We start from the raw sequence: 17,244 nt of genomic DNA, 5'->3' as shown, positions 1-17,244 counted from the left end.
TCCTAATTGTTACAGTTATTCCATCTTTCAATGCAGTGGTATCATTAAAATTTCAAAATTCATTGTTTAAATTTTGAACCAGCCTGGTGTGTTGACTTCATGGCTCCTATCGTACCATTTTGAGCCATAATAGGATGCCAAGGCCTGTTTTTTTTTCCGTCTGCCCGCTCCATTATTTTTCTAGAAAAATCCGTTAACCAAGAAATTAAATTGGTGTGGCCTTAATTAACAATGCAGTTACTAGTACTGTCTGTGCATGCAGGGAGTCAACTTTACCATTCTGGGCCTTGTTTCAGAACCATGAAGGATATCAAAACATCAGCGGCAGCACTGAGAGCACTTGTGGAGCTAGGATATCCTCTGGAACTATCAAGGGTGGTTGACTACTTGAAAAACTTGGAGAGTAAGGATGAACTCCTACAGTTTGACAACGAAGAAGGTCTGTGTAATTTCTTGCAAAAATATCCAACGATGTTCTGGGTTGAGGGGGGGAAAGTGTTTCCTGCGCAGATGAAACCTAAAGGGAGGCCCTCACCTCAAACACAGCAAAGCCAACCTAAAGCTCAGGGAGTATCGAACAGCACTGACAAAGCTACGCAACTGGAACAGAAAGTGAATAAAGTTGAGACACTAGAGGGAGATGAGAAGAAGAACAGAAACCTTGATTCTGCAGACATTGCCAAGTTGCGAGAAGATAGCATCAAAGCTATAGCAGCAGTATTGAAGAGGGAGGGACCAACGAGACTCAAAGCTCTGCTGAAATATGCGCATGAATTACCACCAGAGGTTAGACTATTTGTCGGGAAAGAGGAGGAAAGCATCATTTCATTTATTCTAGAACAACCTGACGTCTTTTTCATTGACGATAATGATGTTGTGTTTCATGTTAGCACAGTGCACAAGGAGGCTGCGCAGGAATTTAAGTTGGTCTTGCAATCAAGAGGAAAGTTACATGTTGACAGGCTTACAGGTCACATAAGCAGTTCCAAGCACAGGCATGCCATTCTTTGGTTTATAGGTGGCAGATCTGATGTTGAGAAATTCCTGAAGGGGTATCCAAATGTATTCAGAGTAGATGACAGTGGAACTGTGAGTTTGATCAATGCAAAATCAAAACAACCTACACTTGCCAGTGCATGTTCAGGAGAAAAAGCTACAACCACTGACACCACTACAAAGGTGGCAGTGGATTCGCTAAGCAATAAGACATCAGAACAGCTCAAGACGAGCAAGGAGAACAAATTGCTAGAAGAAGGAGTAAAACATTTCAGGGATGTCTTACAAGTGAAAGGAAGTATGCCGATCGAAAGGCTCTTTGGACACGTGAACCAGTGCAGGGATGAAGTTAAACGCGCAATAGGTACCAAAGAGAATGAGGTGGAAACATTCTTGCACAAGTATCCAGAGGTATTCAGTATTAGTAGAAAGCGCAATGTCTATCTAGTAAGTTCCAATGCAAAGCAACAACAAGTAAATCCAGGCAAAGACAAGCTGTTGGCCAATCCAAAGACAAAACAATGCAAGGAATCTGTGGCGATTAAAGAAGAAGGTGTCAAGCACTTCAAAAAGGTACTGGAGTCAAAGGGCAGTCTACACATCAAAAGCCTCTGTGGGCACAGTGGCCAGTACAAGTATGTAGATCCTATGCTTAAGATTATTGGTGGAGGCCCATCATCAGTTATGGATTTTCTGAAGGGCTTTCCTAATATGTTCAGTATAGGTGATGACGGAATGGTGCATCTCACATCTCAGTCACAGGCAAACAAGCCAGGAACAGAAAACAGAAGTTATGCAATGGTAGTAGAGACTGGCCAGAAAGTACAAGCAAAAGCAGCAGACAGTAGTCACCTGCAAGACAACATAAAGGGTAAAAGTGCATCATCAACTGCAGTAGTTGGTACTCATGACAAGACAGCAGGAAAAGCTAAGAAGGAGAGTATTCTACTTGAAGGAGTCCAGCATTTCAAGCAGGTCTTGGAGTCGAAAGGGAGCATGCCTCTTAAGAACATATTTGGACACGTCAACCAGTGTAGGAATCAAGTGAAGTGGGCTATTGGTAGCTCGGTGGACAACGTGAAAAAGTTTCTTCTAAAGTATCCAGAAGTCTTTTACGTTGACAAGAAGATGGTCGTACATCTTGCATGTAACAGAGCAAAGGAACAACAGCAAGAACAAAACAAGCCAAACAATAAGCAGCTTCAGATTGAAGAAAAGGCTTTGGCACACTTTACAGAGATGCTATCCAGGAAAGGCCCATCAACCACTCATGTGCTCAGCAGTTGTTTCAGCTCTTGTGGTGAAGACATCAGGAGGCATGTTGGAAACAGTAAGGAAGGACTGATAAAGTTCTTCAGGAAACATCCACAGATATTCAAAGTGGATGCCGATGAAATTGTTTACCTCAAGAGCACCGGTTCAATGCACATTCAAAGTATGGTCTTTAAGCCTCAAAGGTGGGCAAGTTGTGATACACTAACTGTGCCATGTGACACTGTGTTTCCAAAGGTTCTCAGTAAGTTGAGCGGCAGTACACCAGATGTCAGGAGTGCTGTAGGTGGAGGAACACTTCAGCAAGAAGAAGAGGTTAAAGACAAACTCAGCCAACAGGATCGTAAAGACAAGTATGAAACAGGTGATGGTACATCTACATGTACATCTATGCCATGTCCGCAAACACAACATACCCCAAATCAGAAGGCTGATTCTTCCAACAACTTTCCAGACAAGTTCATCTCTGCAGTGAAGGACATATTATCTAAGAAGGGAAGTTTGCATGTTGTTCAGCTTGTTGATAAGTTAGGCACCATGCTTCCACATGAAAGGTTTGAGTTGAGTGGAGTGAGGCTTCTTCTGAAGAAATGCCCAGAAGATTTTCATGTGAACGACCAAGATATAGTTGAGGAAGTCCCACCTATGAATGTCTTTGCAGTGGTAAATAAGATGCTTGGTAACAACAGTTGTTTTGCAACATTGGAAGATACTAGTATTGTGTATGTCCACATTGCTCTGTACAGAGAGAGGATGGGGGTTGACTGCACCAGGCTACAGGATCATCTATCTACTGGAGATATTCTACTGGTAGACACAGAACATGGCACACCTGGGAGTAGCTCGAAGTGGACAGCAACCAACATAAGAGCAGTATTCAAGTCTCCTAAAAGTGTTGATGCTGACAAAAATGGAGTGAACTTCCAAACACCCATGCCTTTCCTGCCTGCAACAACAATTGTAAGGTCTCCATCTGAGATCTGTGGTGCTATTGTAAAACTTGTGGCTTCTTCAACACTTCATGTCAAAGATCTCAGCTCTAGGATGAAGTACCTAAACCATGATGCAGTTCTGTATCTCAGGGAAAAGGGAGGACTTCTGTCCTTCTTGCAGAGCCAACCACAACTGTTTCTGGTACAGGACAAGTGTGTTACTTTGGTGGCAGGGGAAGGAGAGCTTGATGAGGGCACCAGTCAGTGCTTAGCATCTCCAGGAGCAAGATGCACTATTGGAGAAGTCAGTGTGATCTCCAAGAACATTGCACATCTTCACCTTCCTGATGATAAAGAAGCTATACTTGACCTTACAGATTCCATTACCACATCTCATCTCAGTGTTGGAGACTGTTTGGTAGCCTATATTAATATTGTGCCTTCTAACCAAAGTGAAATCCCCTGGGAGGTGTCAGAAGTCAAATGTGTCATGGGGATAGCTGTGCCTGCCCAGGTTCATGCCAAAACTGCAACAGCCACATGTGGTAGTCACCTTCTCAAATATGTACTTCAGCAATGTGTTCTTGAGGAAGAGGTGGACACAGTACTTGCCTGGCACCGACTACTAAGTCAGACGACTCAAGTCACATTTGAAGAAGTTGAAGAATGTTTGAAGGGCCTATCCCAGAAATCAAAGATGCACACCTTGCAGCAAGGAGTTCCTTGTGAGTTCTTTGAGAAGTACCCTACACTTTTCCATGTTGACAGATTCAGGAAGACAGTGAGTCTTGTTGAATGTAGTCCAATGAGCAAGACACTGTTTGTTGGCGATGTGAAACATGTGAAAACTCTTCCAGCTCAGGTTGAAGGAAATACACAGACAGTCACAGAAAAACCTCCAGTGCTGGGGAACAGTGTGGCTAGTGCTGCTGACACAGACAAAGATGCTGTGGAGTTCTTTAAAAGCATGGTATTGGCAAAAGGTCAGGTTTCTGTCCAAGTTCTCAGTACCTGCTTTGATGCCTGCCCAACGGCCATCAGACAACATGTAGGGAGTAGCATGAAAGGCTTGGCAAAATTCTTACGGGACCATCCTGACACATTCAGCCTAGATAAGAATGACATGGTGTGTGCTTTGAAAGATACCTTCAAGACCGTAAAACAAGGAAGGGAAATGGATCAAATTGCCCAGAAGGCAGTTGCATACTTCAAGGCAATACTGTCAAAGAAGGGTCCCTTGACTATCCATGTGCTGAGTAGTGGCTTTGGCCCTTGCCCTAAAAACATCAGGATGCATGTTGGCAGTAGTAAATTTGGGCTGACAAATTTCTTCTTTTACCATCCAGAGATATTTACAGTAGATAAAGACCAAGTTGTGAGTCTGACTGACAAAACATCAGCTGCAGTGGACCATTCCTTGCCACCCAGCAAAGATGGTGGTGACAAGCTAGACTCCAATAGCTTGTCTGTTGGTACGTTGGTAGATGCACAGGGACAACATCAGCACTCGGCACCCACACCACTAGCTGTGGAAGAGGACACAGATGGTGTCAATAACCAGAAGCAAACTTCAGATTATGCAGAAGGTGTGAGGGATCAGTCCAGCCTTGGTCCAGCCCTATTGCTGGAAGTAGGTGAACTTTCTTCCAATGTACAAGAAGACAGGAACATCTCAACAGTACAAGATGCCTCAAGAAGCAGTTGCCCTCAATCCCCAAATCCTCCAGTGTTGTATAGCTCAGAAGAGCAACACTTAGAGGATCAAGCAGACCAAGAACCACAGCAAAAGGATCAAGCTGAGATAGAGAAGGAAACATTGGAGCTTATTGTTAACCTGGTGCAGAAATCTGGACAGGTGTCCTTGACGTCACTTCAAGGTCATATCAACCTGCTCGGTGAGGAGAAACAAGATTGCATTAAGGACAAAGGAGGGCTTTTAACTTTCCTTCAGCATCACTATGGCACAATATTCAATATAGATCCTACATCTGAAAGTGTCAGTCTCAGGCAGAAACAAGATGTGCAAAGAACAGAACCAGATTTCTTAACCAGCAGTAGTGCAGAAGGAGAACAACTGCAACCAAAACAGCTAACAGTTGAGGAAGAAGTGGAGAATGTCAGGTCTTCACTGGAAAAGACGTCAATTCGTGTTGACATTTCTGATGCAGAAGACAGCAAGAAGAATGTACCCATGAAAGAAGCTGAAGATGACAGTAGGACTTCATTTTTGAAACCCATGCATCCCACATGTACAGAAGAGTGTGATGAAGTGGACACAGTTGTAACACCCTCTGTATCGTTTACGCATGAGACAGATGCTGTATCTCTTCCTATACCCACTGTCCAGACTCCAAACCCACAACTTGAACAATACTTGAATCAAGAAGAAGCAGTCTGTGACAGTTTGGGTCTCCCAACTGCAACCGTTCACCCAGTTGTACCCGTGGACAACCCTCCTGGACAACCTGATGATGACTTCACATCCCTGCTGCACATGTTCAAGGACAACCTCAGTCCTATCCAGGACAACCTGGTGGAAGTGGAGATGGACATTGGGAGGATTCCAATCGCCAGGTTAGATATTACTTTTTATGACTTGATTGAATACCTTCATAGAAGGAATACAATGTCATACTGTTTTCTTCCTCTTCTTCAAACAAATAAAGTCAATGAGCTGGACCAGACGTCTGTCACCATGGTAACTGGTACTGTAGCAGACACCCTGTGGTGTTGAGTTACATTTTGTAGGATACGTGCAGAGTTGTTACTATAAAATAGATGTTTGAGTAAGGAAAAACAGCTATAGCTTGTTGGGTTAGACCATGTGAAGGTCTGTAAAAACATTGTGCATTTGCTTTGCAAATATTACCTCTCTATAGTTAGGCTATGTTTTTTTAAAAATGCTAGCAGATTTTTCCACAATTTCCACTGAATGGTTATATAGCTGAACTGTTTCCCTCAGGTACTACAATCCAGCAAGTCCAAACCTCCTGGCTCCCCTCAGACTGAGTGAAGAGACACTGACCAGAGAAACTTTAGAAACCATCCTGTCTGCCCTGCCGCTGGACAGGTCTGCCACTGGACAGGGTAGAGTTCTACTCAGGGGTTCTCTACACTGGGTCAGGTAACTTATTTTCGGACACTTGTTCACTACTAGTAACTTTTCATACACTTTTATTTTCTAAGTACCCTTACTTTGTAAATTTGATATCAAGTGAGGATAGACATAAATTAAGCAATATGACAACATCTAGTTAACAGTTGCCAAACACAGAAATTTTTCAATATATTTAATATGTCATGCTCCCACTCAATATCTACATACTTAGGCCAGTATATATTATGTAGCACTTTACAAAAGAGAGAAATTCAATGCACATGTATTGTAACAGACAGAAATGTTGAATGTAGTAAGATCATGTCATGAGCATATGTCATAGTTTCTTAGAATGTATATTTAATATCATTGTACTGATTGTTTTGTCATTGTTGCCTTGTACCATGCACAGTTGTTATGCAATTAGGTTCATTCATAATTATCCAATAATTGTACACAGAAATGTATATAGAAAAGTTCAGATGTTGGGCACAGTATATCAATATATATTTGCGGTACTTTTATATTTCTAAATTTCTAAATTTGTTCCATTTATATTTATCATTACCGCAAACAAACAATTTGACTTTCTTTCTTCCGCACCTGCTGTCACCATGAACGTACATGTATAGTTCTGTGAACATGTCCATTTTTCTCAGACTTTTTCTACAGAAATTTTTCTACTATGAATATAAATATAGAATACTAAGTATAACACGGTGTATTCCGTATCGACCGAGGTACCAGCCCGACCGCGCGTCGGATCTCCCGAAGGCCGGAGGGAGATCCGATCCGCGGGAGGGCTGGGACCGAGGAACGTAATCGAACATAATCGCGGCCCGTAAACCCGTATCGAAGGTAATCGCGGCCCAGGTAGGAAATAGTGGTTTACAGTAGGGGTGATTTAGTGTGCTTGCCCAATGTTGCGACCTTATACATGTAGTCCCATGCCTTCTCTCCCTTGTGCAGCACACTGAAGAACAGTTCAGACGACGTAGTTGGGCTAACCCTGAGGAGAGGCCAGGCAGTGCCTGGTTGTCTGGACCTGTTGTGGGACATGGTGACTTCAGGCACCTCCACACTCATCATCGGACGGCCCTGCAGCGGGAAGACCACTCTCCTGAGGGAGTGGGCCCGAGTACTGAGCGATGTCTGCTACAGGAGGGTCATTGTGGTAGACACACTGAATGAGGTACATGTATGCACACGTGCGCATTGGACAGTTGTGGAAAATGTGTACACGTATCAGGGCTCTAGCCAGCACCCGTTTTTCTGTCAATTGCAGGAACTTTGCGGTGTGGGATGACCAATCAGTCAACTTTAAAGGAGTACTAACCTCCAGAGGGAGGTGCTATATTTCGACAGGCATTTATTTTTGGAAGTGAAAAATGCATATCATCTTACCGTACTATTAAATGCCCATTTTGTCTTAAAACGCATCGAATCCAGGACAAACTCTCCAAATACCCTCAAAACTATCCCAGAATACATCACGCTACCCCATTGGTGTCTATGTTTTAAACAAAAAGTTACGTTACAGACCTCATTTCGGGGGCTTCTTGCTGTCCTTATCACCCCTCATTTATGCCGCAAATATTGACGATGAAAAAAATGGCGTAATCTAGTTATCCTTTCCATAAGTGGCGTAATCTAATTATCTGTTCAAGTAATACTTACATGCAAATAAGTTGAGAAAATCAAAACACGCAGGATGAAACTAGTGCCCACTGCATTAGACATCCTGATATTATAGTATCCAAACCGCAGGTCAAGCAAAGTAAAGCAAGTAATTTCTCAATAATCAGCTTGTTAGTGTGCTTGTCTCCTACCATTTTTGTCCAAAAATGTTTATGTTGACCTGAAGTGTATGAGTATTGCGTAAGCCAGAGTTCCCGGATGTATCAAGTGTGGTTCAGCATGGGGGAAAATGATATTAATAACACTTATACAAACATGCGCCGCGCAACTCGTACAAGCGAAATTATTTTAAAAGTCGGCTAGTTATGTATTCATTGCAGCATGATGTATCGGAAAATAGCACTTCCTTCTGGAGGTTAGTACTCCTTTAAAGGACAAAATTCTTGGTAAAAAAATAAAAACATCCAAAGGACCAGCAAAAACCACTCTCAACCCCATTATTTGCCTCTCAAGATATATTGCACTAACTTTTTTGGATGATTGAAAATCCAAAATTTGCCCCCTGGAGCCCCCTACATAAATGTTACAAGCACTCTCCCCCCAGATCCAATCATGAACCTAGGCTGACAGATGATTTACAATGATTAGAGAAAGCGTACAATCTATTGTTTCAACTATCATATCGAATTTGGCACTTGTTGTCCCATCAAGAAATGGATTTAGGTATATGATCATGAAATAATGAATCAAGTGTGAAACTTTAACAGAACACTAAAACTGATACTGTGGTTGTCTGGATAGGACATACATGTAATGTAATTTTGCTACCACTTACCATACCTAGTAACAGACAATAGACAATAATTTTTTTGTACTTCATGATTGCATCCTGTGTATTTCCTAATGTTCAGATTGCAGGTGGAGACGATGTCCCACATCCAGGTGTGGGAGGTGCCAGGAGGGTTCAGGTAAGGTCAACTGTCATGTCAGGTGTTGTGGTGTGAACTGTGTGATGGTTGTGGCCAAACCCTCTCCTGTATTTCTGGATTTTTTTCCTATTCTTTAGAAAATGCATGTGAGTTAACCTTCTCCCTGTTGCCTAACCAAGTATCCAGTAGTCAAGGCTACCTTTAATAGCAAGCTGAATCTGTGTTCATAGGTATCATTAGGAACATGTAATGTCTCATACACCTGCACGAAAAGGATTGTCTAAAACTGTCATGTTTTTATTGGCTTGTGTTCATGTTTATTGATTGTGTTTATCCTTCAGGCCACATGTTTTTCACACAGATGTGCCAGTAGAACAATAGTTTGAAAAACATCATCCTTTTTCTATATGGGGTAGCTGACTATTGAGCTAAGATTTACAAGTTTAAGTTCTTATTCAGAATGATTTCTTCTTTAGGCAACACATCTTGCATGGCATCATTGCTAAAGTTATTCATGATTCCAGGTGCATAACAGGTGCCAGCAGGTGTCCCAGCTGCAGACAGCTGCGAGGAACCACTCCCCTGACTGCATCATTGTTGATGAGGTACAGACCCTGGAGGAGGTTACAGCACTACAGGCCATCAGACTTACAGGTGCATGTTTAGTATAGGGAATGCTTTATACAGGGGATTCCACTTATTTGTATATCTTTTAATTGTATATTTTGGGTAATTGTATAGAATTCTAAAACACCAAACCATTTACCATTCACACCATTGTAAAAACAATGCATAATTGTATAGCGCATTATCGTATATTCCGGCGTATCGTATAGAATTCGGTCCGACTAGATCGTATAATGACACAGATCTACACATTAAATGTTAGCAAGGATGGTGTGAATGGACAGTTAAGTGCCTGTATAAAGACACTGTACCACCAAAAAAATTAAAAAATGAGTGTTTAGGGCCACAAAGAATGACGTTTTCTTATAAACCGGCAGACGCGCGAGCGGCCCCGGTGGTAGTCGGCATACGAGATCGTGAGTGCGTTGTTTGTCTTAGTGTAATTATGCTCGTTGCTATACCCCCCTCCCCTTCGGCCCGCTTTTAGTGCTAATCCGGCCTATCGTATAGGCCAAATAACTGTATAAAATGCTCTGACAAATGGGCTATACAAATATGCGTAATCCTTTGTAGTATCATCATTTGTCTTTAGCTTGCATGTTTGACAGATATCATTATAAGGAAACTCCCAAAATCTCCCAGCAGAAAATCTGTTCTTTGCTGAAGTATTCTTAAATACTGACACAAGACATCAGATCACTTTACTTTTGACATTCTTTTTTTAAAGCAAATTCAAGTTTGATGCTTCCAAATTTTGATATGTGAAACATTGTACAATGTATTGTGTTAGATTTGAACTCCTTTCTATACAATGCTTTAATTTACATAGAATAATGAATGAATGACGACCTTTATTGCACATTTTGCTACGTACAGGTCAAAACAAAACTTGCTGAAAATATATATACAAAATAAAACTAGCTATCATCACATAAATTCAACTTCTCCTCGCTTTTCAGTTATAGTAGAGATAAAGGGACAGATATGTTTTTCGATGGAAGGTTTGTCAAGTCGCATTAGGAATATGAACATTTCTACAGTGCTCAAGTGTATGAAGTAAGGAAATAGGTAATATGTTATGGACTGTTAAGCTTATCTGTATCTGTATCGGTATAGCCGTATAACCGCCCTTTGGCGTAACACACCAGCTTCGCAGGCACGCGGCGCGGCGGCAGCTAGCTATATCACACCGAACGACTTGTTACACTCAATCTTTGCACATTTGACTGTAGTCATATTACATATTATTGCAATGTCAGCAGGGCAAGCCCTTTGTAATGTAACAGCCACAGGCTAGTTTGGCTGCCCTGGCTGTGTGTGTGTTGAACAGCCAAACTGATGGATCTCCTTATTTCAGGTATACAGGTGATAGCCGGGGTGTGTGCAGGCAGCCTTCCTGACCTCCTGCACAACAGTGTCATGAGAGGACTACTGGGGATGTCAGATCCACCTTCCTCCACCTCAGCATCACGTGGAGTTATTCCCCAGCCTCCAACATTCCCACAGGCCCTTCCAGTGTTTCAGGCCGCAGTGCAGATCCACAATAGAGACAACTTGTCGGTTTACTCGGACGTTGCTTCTTTTGTGAGGATGTCGCTGTTAGAAGGAAGGTTTCCTCTTGCACAGCACAGGAAGAGGGTTGTCACAAATGGCAGGCAGACAGAGCTGTAGCTAGGGGGCAAAAAGTGTCCTACAACAATGCTGCATGGCGCATGTTGTAAGACAAACTTTTTGACCGTGTAAACTTTCGAACCTTTTTGTGCAATCAACTTTGTGGTCATCATTCACGACTAAATTGTGCTGATTTTACAGTACATGTACATTCATAAAAGAACAATTCATTTAAAAGATCATCAGCATTGAAAACAATAAAACATGATACAGGAATATTAAAATCTGCTCACAGCAACAACAACAACGTAAACACAGAGTTTTGCGGGCATTACATCATCGACAGAGTTCTAGGGATAAATGAGTTGTTGTGTCTGTTAGACTTGCTAACAGGTGGTTTCAGTCCCACATGGTGGCAAAGGTTGTAGGGTGTTTCCACTACCGGGGGCAGGAACTGTCTGCAGGGATGTGTGGGGTCCTTCATGATCTGCTGCAGCTCACGTAGAGAGGCATCATGACGTCTGGACTGCAGCGTGGGGAGCTGGTGATGTTCAATGCCAATGATTTTGCAGCAGAGTTTTTTTAACCTTTTCTAGCTCGTTTGATAGCACAGCACAGCACAACACAGTACTTTTCGTATGGCACGTCCAAGTTGTAGTGTTTGCTGGTAATGTCAGCTCTGATTATGGGCCTTATTAAAGATTCTCACAAATTTTTTATTAAAAATTGAACCAGAGTAATGATACTACACAGGTACATGAACATTGTATAGCACAAAGGACAGAGTTGTAGTAGTACTTATAATGTTAACTCTGACTATGGGTCTTGTTAGAAATTTAGAAATTACAACAATTTTTTATTCAATATTGGACCAAAGTAATACTACACGGGTACAACTTATTGAACATGTATAGCACAAAGGACAGGGAAACAATTGTAGTATTACTGGTAGGGTCAGCTCTGACCATGGGCCTTGTTAGAGATTCCTAAAAATTTTTTATTCCAGATTGGACCAAATAAAGTAATGATACTACACGGGTACAATTTATTGAACATGGTATAGCACAAAGGACAAGTAGACAGAACTGTAATGTCTGCTCACAATCACAAGAAATCTTTTACCCAAGATTGGACCAGCGTAATGAAACTGGTACTACAGACACATGAACATTATTGTACATGTATGGCACAAAGACAAGAAGACAGAGCTGTTACAGTATTATTACTGGTAGTGTCATCTCTGATTGTGGGCCATGTAAGAAATTCCAACAAATTTTGTAACCAAGATTGGACCATGTATATATACATCTACATGGGCGCATTATAGCATCTTATGCAATTAGTTAAAACAGTACATCATAGACTGATATCATAATATGTGCACATAGTTATTTTGTCTCAATACATAGTTCCTGTGGCAACAGAGAGTTGGATTGTGCATGAGGTGAATCATTCACATTCCGTAATCCGTAGTATACACAACTTTTGTGTCTGCTTGGCCCAGAAGTTACTTCTACATTATATATATTCTGTACATACTGTTTAGACAGTCTAAAGTGCCTTGTAAACATTGCAATATAATATGATTATTATATTGCAATGTCAGAGGTGAAAATTTATGGTGCTTCTTTACAGATCTATTGTGTAGTCTATTTTGTCTTGAATGCTGTTGTCCCTATCTGTAATGTTAAAAGAGATGTGTCTATGAAGGCCTGTAAATTTATGATTATACATTGTATATGAAAAAAGTATTATTATTATTAATACAATAGTAGAAATGTTCTTTGATTGTTTTTGGTTTTAGAAATAACGCAAACATTGATTGGTGAATTTGCATTGCCATAGTAGTTTACAGACACACTCAGTCACACACACACGCACGCACGCACACACACACACACACACACACGACGGCCACCAAAAACATAACCTTCTTGAATTATGCTAATCAGATCCACATTTGCAAAAATCAAATTGCCCTCTCCATATTTGCTTAAATTAGTGCTCATCATATTCCCCATCAAATGACAGTCTTATCTTAACAAACACCAAACAACAACTAGAGTTTCATGATCTCATACCTTTGCCAAATGATTATTCCCCCTGATTATGCAAATAGGATCCTCATTTTCATGACTTAAAACAGTTGATCATATTCCCCACCAAAAGACAGTATTTCCTTAACAAAGAATGACATTCTAGCATTACCTCCATATTTAAATATATAAGTAATGATGTTGACCTTCACTTAACTTTCAAATACCCCAATTATTGAATTCCTTCACTCAACCTCCAAATGCCACAAAGCCATCTCAACTTACCGTGATCACAATCTGACAAACGGCAAACACACATACAAAACACACACAAACGCCAACAAAAATTACCCTTTTGCTGAACACAAGTTTAACCAAGCAACAACAAAACAACAACAACAAAACCGTGCCTGACGAAGGCATGTGTTCCACGAACTCTAGGTACACATTTTTCATACTCGTAACAATGTCCTGCCATTGCTACCAACTCTGTTTGAAAAACAAGAACAGGTTTTGTCTCTCAGTGGCCAAAGGCTTTCTTTCACATACAAGGTGTTACTAGTACTAACATTTTGTTCAGAAAGTAGTTCATTTGGGTGAACATAAACTTTGAAAATGTACAGTATACTAGTACATGTACCTTCATTTCACCTGGGCGTGCCAGTTAATCCTCGACTGTCCCTGGTGCTGAACACCATCCACACACAGTCAAACATGCCTGTCCTTGGTGCTGAACACCATCCACACACAGTCAAACATGCCTGTCCTTGGTGCTGAACGCCATCCACACACAGTCAAACATGCCTGTCCTTGGTGCTGAACACCATCCACACACAGTCAAACATGCCTGTCCTTGGTGCTGAACACCATCCACACATTGGCCCATATATGCATGTAGCTAGTGCAACTCTGAATGGAGGAATGGTCTGCCTTTGGCTGGGTTGAGCAAAAACCTTATTTCTTACATGATCTGTCACAAAATCCGGTTATGACATACAGTAACATCAAGGACAAAGGCAAGGTTTATGAATGTATTCCTTTATTCTGATTATCATGATATTGTTGTCAAATTATGAGCATGTTGGACCTGCGTGACACCACTGGTGAATGAATGAATGAATGAATGAATGAATGAAAGAAAGTATTTTATTTAACCTCAAAGAATGAGATTTTATTTTGTATTGTACCGATTTCACGAGGCTCTCCAAAGATGGAGGAAATAAAGAGATGAAATGAAAAAATGAATTTTTATTTATGTGTCTTGCGACTTTTGTCGCCCAGCCCATATGGGCTTATAAGACACATAAACATGAACATAAACATAGGTACAGAAATCATATAAACATAAAATCCAAGTCCAAAGGTCAGACTGGAAACATCAAATGGAATTAAAAAACTTAATACAAAGTTGAACTGGTAGTGTCAGCTCGTTCCCATGGAAGGATGCCTAGGCAGGACCATATACGGAATAACCACCACTGAAGACGTGCTTCTCTTTCCCAACCAGCGCGGGGAAGAAGGTACAGATCGTCGAAGCCTCCCCCTCCGGCATGGCGTAGTGCGGGTCGTTCTGGTTCAACAGGAAGGCCGTCCCCTCGGGATGGAACGCCGCTTCCTCCTCCCCCTCCTCCCAGACGTACTTGCCGTTTCCTACACAACAAGTTTTGAGAATAGCAGTTCAGAATTTCTTGTTTTATCCATATTCTCTAAACTCACTCTCTAATCAGAGGTTTGGCTTCGGCTTATTTTTTATGTGTTTTAGGAGTTTCTATTGGGCTTTTTTTTTACCTTCGCCAAGAAGGTTATGTTTTTGTAGGCGTTCGTGTGTGTGTGTGTGCATGTGTATGTGTGCATGTGTGTGTGTGCATGTGTGTGTGTGCATGTGTGTGTGTGCATGTGTGTGTTTGTGCATGTGTGCGTGTGTTTGTGCATGTGTGTGTGTGTGTGTGTGTGTGTGTGTGTGTGTGTGTGTGTGTGTGTTTGTGCATGTGTGCGTGTGTGTGTTTGTGCATGTGTGCGTGTGTGTGTGTGTGCATGTGTGTGTGTGTGTGTGCATGTGTGTGTGTGTGTGTGTGTGTGTGTGTGTGTGTGTGTGTGTGTGTGTGTGTGTGTGTGTGTGTGTGTGTGTGTGTGTGTGTGTGTGTGTGTGTGTGTGTGTGTGTGTGTGGGTGTGAACACGGTAACTCAAGAAGGCTAAGATGGACTGTCCGTAGGTGGGTAGGCCTATTGATGAGACCTCGAAATGATTAGATTTTGGCCCCCCTGGTAGCTTGTTCTGGTACTGCAACTGAATTCGTTTTACGGGTAGCGTATTGGATAATGCCTGGCAAATCTTGCCAATCTGATACTATATTCATAATATTGCAGCCACTAAAAGATCATCTGCTTTGAGATTGCTCGCTACCGCGAGAACTTCCAATGACATACTAGTGTATTTGTGATGAATGTTTACCTCTGAAGTAGTAGTTGGATTCTTTGTGATGTTTGTACCACATGGGGACCCCCTTCTCTGTATCAGCGCAGGTCATGATTGACGTGTTGGTCACCGTGATGGGGAAATCATCATCCCTAAGCAGGAACCTTCGGCTGTGGCCGCTGCCGAAGTCGACATCCCGATCTGTTCCGATGATCTCCGAGAGGGACCGAACAACGACTCGGTCAGACGAAGGGTTGTCGTCGTGGCAGTACACACAGTAAAGCCTCATATGGTCTTCCGGGGTCACTGTAATCTTCAAAACCAGAGATAAATAACAGTTTGTGGGATTTACTTAATTTTCAGAACTTTTTCGGCTACTTGACGGAAAATTAAGACATAACCTTGTTTTAACTAGTAACGAAACAGTTGCCGTTGATAGTTCTAGTTTTGATTGTAGATGTTGGCATTTGCTGCATTTCTTCGTTATTTCAGTGAGGCTACACTGACTTGAATTTCAGCGATGACATATCCACGTTCGCGCCGATTTCAAAAAAGAAATTGTTTAGTTCTCGAAACTACAGGCAAAATTTGCTACAATACTGAGATGGCATCCAGCCTGGATTTAAAAAATGGGGTAAAATATTTGTCAACAGACAAATAGGTGGAATATTTTGGACAGGGGTGGGTTGGATTGGGTAGGGCAAATTGAACAGTCAACACGGTTTCACTTAGACTAAACACAGTTTAACCTTGTTTAAATTTTGGACGCATGTGTGTGTGTGTGTGTGTGTTACTGAATGATCACCTTGCACTGAACAGCAGACGAGAACGAAAGGAAAACGTCCTGGGCGACGTCAAACTCCCTCCCGTCCCCCAGACTGCAGCGCCCCCTGCCGGAGATGCAGTAGTACATGTGGTTCTCGGTCCAGCCTTCCCCACCTGAGCGCAGCTCGCTCTGGTCCCGAGTGAGCACGATCTCGTACGCCGTGATCCCCATCTCGTCCGGCGGGGACACCAACTCTTTCCCCCGAAGGACCGGGATGAGTGATACGGGGGCTAACGGAACGTCGACGGTATTACGGACGATCATAGCGATGCAGGGCGGCAGGATTGTTACTGTTCTGACAATGACCCACCTGTTATCTTATCTTACCCACCTGTTCTATAGGTCAATCTTTCTTTGTTTTGTCTTGGTGAGTACTAGTAGAAACCAGTTAAAACCGGCTTTTCAAGGGGACATGACCTTTATAGCACTACATCCCAGGAAGCAAAAACAAAAAGTAATCGGAAATAGTAGAAGGTATGACCAGGTTTGAAAATTTTTATTCATTTTTTTCATCCTATGCAGCAACAAAGAACTAGAATAACAACTAGATAACCGTCTGTGCATTTTACCCAGATAGTCACGGAATAGGTTGGTAACGTATGTTTTGCTCTAGTTCCAGCTTGATCCAGTTTTAACTGAACAAAGTCCACCTTGTGATGCTTCATCGATAACTGCCCGAACAAAAGCCAAACGCGTGTCAAACTTGACAGACTGAGCCAAACCAGTCTTACGTGATTGGGGGTGTTGGGGTGTTCAGGCAGGTTGTGCCTTCGGGGGCTCTAATAGCTTCCCCCGCCCAGTGCAACAGGCCGTCCCGGTAGGAGCTAATAAGAGACAGTATGCTTGGGGATTTCGCCCCCCCCC

The 17,244-nt window shown here is 42.1% G+C and overlaps 2 protein-coding genes across 3 annotated transcripts in view; one reads left to right on the top strand and one right to left on the bottom strand.

Annotated features, from left to right (window-relative positions):
- The window catches only part of LOC109466241, a 13,710-nt gene extending 876 nt beyond the window's left edge, over positions 1-12,834 (top strand). Inside the window, exons 2-7 of the mRNA XM_019763914.1 lie at positions 297-5,774; positions 6,163-6,324; positions 7,267-7,489; positions 8,847-8,903; positions 9,389-9,518; positions 10,849-12,834. Coding sequence (XP_019619473.1) covers positions 301-5,774; positions 6,163-6,324; positions 7,267-7,489; positions 8,847-8,903; positions 9,389-9,518; positions 10,849-11,162 — 6,360 coding nt within the window. The 5' untranslated portion in view covers positions 297-300 and the 3' untranslated portion in view covers positions 11,163-12,834. The remainder of the gene's footprint in view (positions 1-296; positions 5,775-6,162; positions 6,325-7,266; positions 7,490-8,846; positions 8,904-9,388; positions 9,519-10,848) is intronic.
- A 1,362-nt stretch (positions 12,835-14,196) lies between these two features.
- Positions 14,197-17,077, bottom strand: LOC109466252. Of its 2 annotated transcripts, XM_019763926.1 has the most exons (4): positions 16,360-17,077; positions 15,591-15,867; positions 14,558-14,788; positions 14,197-14,244 (listed from the first exon to the last, which is right to left on the bottom strand). In XM_019763926.1, the coding sequence occupies exons 1-3, from the start codon at positions 16,642-16,644 to the stop codon at positions 14,586-14,588; spliced, it is 765 nt and encodes a 254-aa protein (XP_019619485.1). In that variant the 5' UTR covers positions 16,645-17,077; the 3' UTR covers positions 14,197-14,244; positions 14,558-14,585. The 2 variants fall into 2 exon arrangements, with proteins under 2 accessions (XP_019619485.1, XP_019619484.1); XM_019763925.1 differs by lacking the exon at positions 14,197-14,244 and having other exon boundaries at positions 14,471-14,788.
- Positions 17,078-17,244: the final 167 nt, after the last annotated feature.

The sequence above is a fragment of the Branchiostoma belcheri genome, unplaced genomic scaffold, assembly GCF_001625305.1.
Source record: "Branchiostoma belcheri isolate BF01 breed outbred unplaced genomic scaffold, Haploidv18h27 scaffold161, whole genome shotgun sequence".
NCBI classification, from domain to species: Eukaryota; Metazoa; Chordata; class Leptocardii; order Amphioxiformes; family Branchiostomatidae; genus Branchiostoma; species Branchiostoma belcheri.
The sequence above is the reverse complement of the archived record's forward strand: the minus strand, read 5'-3'. Positions and strand labels throughout refer to the sequence as shown.